The following is a 6,000-nucleotide window of genomic DNA, read 5'->3' as shown; positions in this document are numbered from 1 at the left end:
CTTGAACAATCTTTATTGCAAATATCAAGCTCACTAGGGAATTGGGATTGTGAAAGGGTTAGATTACATTTTATGGAAATGCATACTTTACCTGTGCAATAAAACGTTGAACTCTAGGGATCAAAGCAGAATTCTAGTCGGCATAATCTTCAGATTACGTGAAGATAAGTTTTCGAGTTCTCAATTATTTCAGTCTACTTTGTTCATCAATAGTTTCATTTTTTACGAAAAACTTGGTCACGTTGTGACCTAATAATTCATCTTATTTCTCAATTATTTTAGTCTCCCTCTTCTACTACCACTGTAGTCACCCCCTCCCCTCCCCTCTTTCCTCCTCCTTCCTCCTCTCCTTCACTCCCCTCTTTCCTTCTCCTCCGTCCTCTTCTCCTCTTCCCTTTCCCTGCTGTTCTCCTCCCCCGTTTCTCGATCTGGTTGCAACCTGTGCCTTGTTACAGGTGGGTTGCGATAGCGACTAGGTCTAGTTGCCATCCGTGAGTAGATTGAAAAAAGGGAGGGAATGGAGTTGCAGGGAAGGGGAAGGGAAAGGGAGGAGGGAGAAAGAAGAAAGTGGAGGAAAGGAAAGAGGGGAGAGGAGGAGAGAGAAAAAGGAAGGAAGGAGGAGGGGTGGTGGCTAATAGGGAATTTTTTTATAAATATTTAAAAAATAGCTCAATAAAATTTTAAATGTTTTAGACATTCCAAAATAAAATTTTCAAAAACACCTAATTCAAACGAACTGTCTACTATCGAAAGTTTTTAACATACACTGTTATAGTAAAGTTTTTGAAAAATACTTTAAAAAATTTCCACTACATACAAAGCCCAAATAATTTTGAGGTTTAGAATGATCGATTTGATTAGATTTGTTTATATCTATCCAGCATCATCTTTGGTTACGTGACATGTGATGATACAGGAGTATTGACATGGTGTACCTAATTAAATGCAACCACATTATTGATGGTATACCTCATTAAAAGTACCCAAATCCCAATTGAATTAATATGTTTAGATGTTCATAGAAAAGTCCATTTGAAACTTAACTTCTACTACCTTGCTCGATCCGGTCCTCGAAATGCATGTTCCTCCATCCTGTTAACAGATTACGTATAAAGTCAGGTTAGTACAACACATGTCTCAATCACAATTAAACAACAATGTCATTAATAAAAGAATAATCTCATAGCACATATTGAAGAGTAACTATTTTTAAAACTGTAATAGTAAGAGTAAAAATGCCCAATACTCCGCACGTGTTGCATTCCCCACTTGAGATGAACTCGTCTATAAAATGGTCAATCATGGTGCAACTAAACTCACCAAAGCAAATCTGCAAAAATAACTGAAAAAAAGGAAAAGAAAAAATGGCTATCCCATTGCAACTACTCTTCTTACCAATAACATTCCTGTTGATGACATCTCTGATAAGGTTTTCGCAAGCTGCTGGAATTGCCACCTACTGGGGCCAAAACACTACAGAAGGAAGCCTGGTAGACACATGTCGTAAAGGTACCTACGACTACGTGAATATTGCCTTTCTGATAAATTATGGCGGTGGCCAAACACCGCAATTGAACATAGCTGGGCATTCCTTAAACAGTTCCGAAATAGAAACTTGCCAAGGCCTAGGCATCAAAGTGTTTCTTTCTCTCGGTGGAGCCGCTAACCTTTCTTCTTCCGATGATGCTCAGCAAGTCGCCTCCTATATCTGGAACGAATTCTTAGGTGGTAATGAATCAGACTCTCGTCCATTAGGCAATGCCGTTTTAGATGGTGTAGATTTTCATATCCAAGCTGGAAAGGCGGATTACTTGGCTGACCTTGTTCAGGCGCTATCAAAATATAACACACCAGAGAGGAAGCTGGTGTATTTATCAGCAGCACCAGAATGTTTCATTCCTGACTATTTTCTGGACGCTGCTATCAAAACTGGCCATTTTGATTACGTGTGGGTGGAATTTTTTAACAATCCTCCTTGTGAGTATACACCAGGCAATACCAGTCCCCTCTTCGACAGTTGGGACCGCTGGGCTTCCTATCCAGGCATTAATACATTATTCCTGGGAGTACCTGCAGACCCTGCAGTCTCACCTAGTGGTGGTTACATCCCACCGCAAGTGCTAATTGATGAGGTTCTTCCCTTTGTGCAGAACTACTCCAATTATGGAGGGGTCATGGTTTGGGACCATGCCCATGACTTAAATTACAGTGAGACAATCAGGCCTTATGTTAACAAGTCCCAGATACAGCCCGTAAATGCTGGCATTGCCACCTACTGGGGCCAAAACACTACAGAAGGAAGCCTGGTAGACACATGTCGTAAAGGTACCTACGACTACGTGAATATTGCCTTTCTGATAAATTATGGCGGTGGCCAAACACCGCAATTGAACATAGCTGGGCATTCCTTAAACAGTTCCGAAATAGAAACTTGCCAAGGCCTAGGCATCAAAGTGTTTCTTTCTCTCGGTGGAGCCGCTAACCTTTCTTCTTCCGATGATGCTCAGCAAGTCGCCTCCTATATCTGGAACGAATTCTTAGGTGGTAATGAATCAGACTCTCGTCCATTAGGCAATGCCGTTTTAGATGGTGTAGATTTTCATATCCAAGCTGGAAAGGCGGATTACTTGGCTGACCTTGTTCAGGCGCTATCAAAATATAACACACCAGAGAGGAAGCTGGTGTATTTATCAGCAGCACCAGAATGTTTCATTCCTGACTATTTTCTGGACGCTGCTATCAAAACTGGCCATTTTGATTACGTGTGGGTGGAATTTTTTAACAATCCTCCTTGTGAGTATACACCAGGCAATACCAGTCCCCTCTTCGACAGTTGGGACAGCTGGGCTTCCTATCCAGGCATTAATACATTATTCCTGGGAGTACCTGCAGACCCTGCAGTCTCACCTAGTGGTGGTTACATCCCACCGCAAGTGCTAATTGATGAGGTTCTTCCCTTTGTGCAGAACTATTCCAGTTATGGAGGAGTCATGGTTTGGGACCATGCCCACGACTTAAATTACAGTGAGACAATCAGGCCTTATGTTAGCAAGTCCCAGATACAGTACTATGCTGCTATCTGACTAGTTCCTCTCAGTATCTACTGAGAGATGAAATGTAGTCCTGGTTCTTCATGCCAGAGACAAAATTGATAAATAAATAACGGGTTATTAATCCCCAAATAAATTAAAAATGTTGGATAAAGTGCTATCGTGTTTGAGTTTGAATTTGTGCTTATTCTTCAATAAAACTTAGCATGAAAAATATGATTAGTTCTATGTGGAAAACAATAACTTGCAAACAGTGCTAGATCAAAAACCTGTAGTCCGAACATCGAAATAGAAATAACTATGTGCTAAAATATTTTGTTTTATTTCTTCCTGTGCGTGCCACGATATATTTATATGTGTTGTAAAAAATGTACATGTATTCAAACAAAAACCCTTATGTTTCCGGTGCAACTTGGATCAGAAATGGAGTCAATATAGCTCACTTCTCCTTGAGTTTCAATGGTGCTCTGGAGGGATATTTTGTAAATGAGTGATAAGAGTTTATTTTACGTATTTTTAAGTGCATTTTATTAGTTAATTTTCAGTTGATTATTTAGTTTTATAATTAAAATAAAGAGGTTTTTGGTAAAATTATATATTTTTGGTAAAAGTGGATAATATTGCATTTCTATTGATTTTAATGGTAAAAACTTCATTTTCTTGTAGGTTAATGATCCAATCACCAAAAGATGTCAAATGAGGTGAAAAGTAGATAATTGGTGATGAATTCAAGTGGTAGAAAAGAGAAATGAAGTGAAAAATGTTCAAGTGAGAAAATGCAAGTCAAGACAGTTTTGACATTCTTCGGTATTTTGGCTATATCTGGAGCTATACTTATCGGATTGAGGTGATCTTTATACCATTTTAAAGCTAAGAAAGAGACCTATAATTGGTATGAAGACATCGAAATATAATTCTGCTGTTTTCATAGACAAAAAGTCGAAATACAGAAGCTGCATTCTGTGGTCGGAAATTGAAACAGGGGTTTGACCAGAGGATGGTATTTTGACCATATCTCAGCCTACAAAAGTCCAAATGGGATGATTATTGATGCTATGGAAAGATAATTCAAAGAGGTACGACTTTCAAGACTAGCACAAGAGTAGATTCTGCCGTTTTCATGGAGAAATAATTCATGCAATCTGTCAAAAAGAAATTCCAGCAGCAAATCCTGACTTTGATACATGTGCAACTTTTTTTGAAAACTTTTTGTGTATTTTAGTTGAATTTGCAGCTGCGATTTTGAAGATTCTTGACAATAATTAAGCAACGAGGTCATGGATGATAATTTAAGTTTTGTCTTAAACTCATCCAAACACCTATAAATACCCCTTACAATTCAAGAACAATGGAGATTTTTTTTGGCCAACCTTTGTTAGTAGATAGAGAGCTTAGAATAGATTAGTTTTCAGATTCAATAAACGGCGCCAAAAACTTGACGAGGTTAAAATTTACCAATTAAATCAACTCACAAGTTATAACCTAATACCTCGTTTTGCTGCAAGTATACAGATCGAAATATAGTATAGCAAAGGTACAAGGGTCGAATCCCACAGGGAGCAACTTAACAAATACCAGAGTTTTAAACCTTATCTTATTATCTAAACTTTTCAAATTATGTGTTGATCAAAGAATTAAAAACAGATTAAGTGCATGAATCCCAACTAACAAATATGTCAAAAGAAAAGATGTTCTAGGGGAATTAAATCCACTAGCTAGTAAAGATCAGATTTGCCATGTACTTTGTAGTCACAATTCACTCTTGTCTTGGTAGGGAACATTTCCAAATGTATACTTATCTCACTGTTGTGCAGAAAAGCTTTGTCACGATCACTAGGTTCCACCTACTGTCGTGGTGAAAATCAACCAGTGATGATCTTAGGCCTTTGTGAAATATTATGAAAAACCCTTCTAGTGATTCACTACTGTCGTGTGTTTCATGCTAGAATTCAATTAATCTTCTTTCCATTATTGTTTACCACTGTCGTGCGATCACAATAACTGATATAATTTGCAAAAGATGATCAAGCTTTAACAAATGTGAAAGTCAAGATTAATGAATTACCAAGAACAAGGTTAGTGAAAACTAGCAGCATACAAATCCAAATCTTGCACCAACCAGTTTCATCTACCCGTAGAACAAAGGATAGATCTAGCTAGCTAGACATGATTATCAAAATACTCCAACTTCTAATAAAGTAGAAGAAGAGTTAGAAAAAAACTAATATCTAACAGAGCTAAAAACGAAACTAGCTCAAAGAGCTTTATTGAATCTGAAAACTAATCTATTCTAAGCTCTCTATCTACTAACAAAGGTTGGCCAAAAAAAATCTCCATTGTTCTTGAATTGTAAGGGGTATTTATAGGTGTTTGGATGAGTTTAAGACAAAACTTAAATTATCATCCATGACCTCATTGCTTAATTATTGTCAAGAATCTTCAAAATCGCAGCTGCAAATTCAACTAAAATACACAAAAAGTTTTCAAAAAAAGTTGCACATGTATCAAAGTCAGGATTTGCTGCTGGAATTTCTTTTTGACAGATTGCATGAATTATTTCTCCATGAAAACGGCAGAATCTACTCTTGTGCTAGTCTTGAAAGTCGTACCTCTTTGAATTATCTTTCCATAGCATCAATAATCATCCCATTTGGACTTTTGTAGGCTGAGATATGGTCAAAATACCATCCTCTGGTCAAACCCCTGTTTCAATTTCCGACCACAGAATGCAGCTTCTGTATTTCGACTTTTTGTCTATGAAAACAGCAGAATTATATTTCGATGTCTTCATACCAATTGTAGGTCTCTTTCTTAGCTTTAAAATGGTATAAAGATCACCTCAATCCGATAAGTATAGCTCCAGATATAGCCAAAATACCGAAGAATGTCAAAACTGTCTTGACTTGCATTTTCTCACTTGAACATTTTTCACTTCATTTAACCTCAAGAG

The 6,000-nt window shown here is 37.5% G+C and overlaps 1 protein-coding gene across 1 annotated transcript; it reads left to right on the top strand.

Moving 5' to 3' along the window:
- The first annotated feature begins 1,311 nt into the window (after nucleotides 1-1,311).
- LOC113690174 (chitinase 1-like) lies at nucleotides 1,312-3,204 on the top strand. Its single transcript, XM_027208002.2, has one exon. The coding sequence runs from the start codon at nucleotides 1,365-1,367 to the stop codon at nucleotides 3,081-3,083; it is 1,719 nt and encodes a 572-aa protein (XP_027063803.1). The 5' UTR covers nucleotides 1,312-1,364; the 3' UTR covers nucleotides 3,084-3,204.
- Nucleotides 3,205-6,000: the final 2,796 nt, after the last annotated feature.

This window comes from Coffea arabica, chromosome 5c (assembly GCF_036785885.1).
Source record: "Coffea arabica cultivar ET-39 chromosome 5c, Coffea Arabica ET-39 HiFi, whole genome shotgun sequence".
NCBI classification, from domain to species: Eukaryota; Viridiplantae; Streptophyta; class Magnoliopsida; order Gentianales; family Rubiaceae; genus Coffea; species Coffea arabica.
This window is presented reverse-complemented; position numbering and strand designations above follow the sequence as displayed.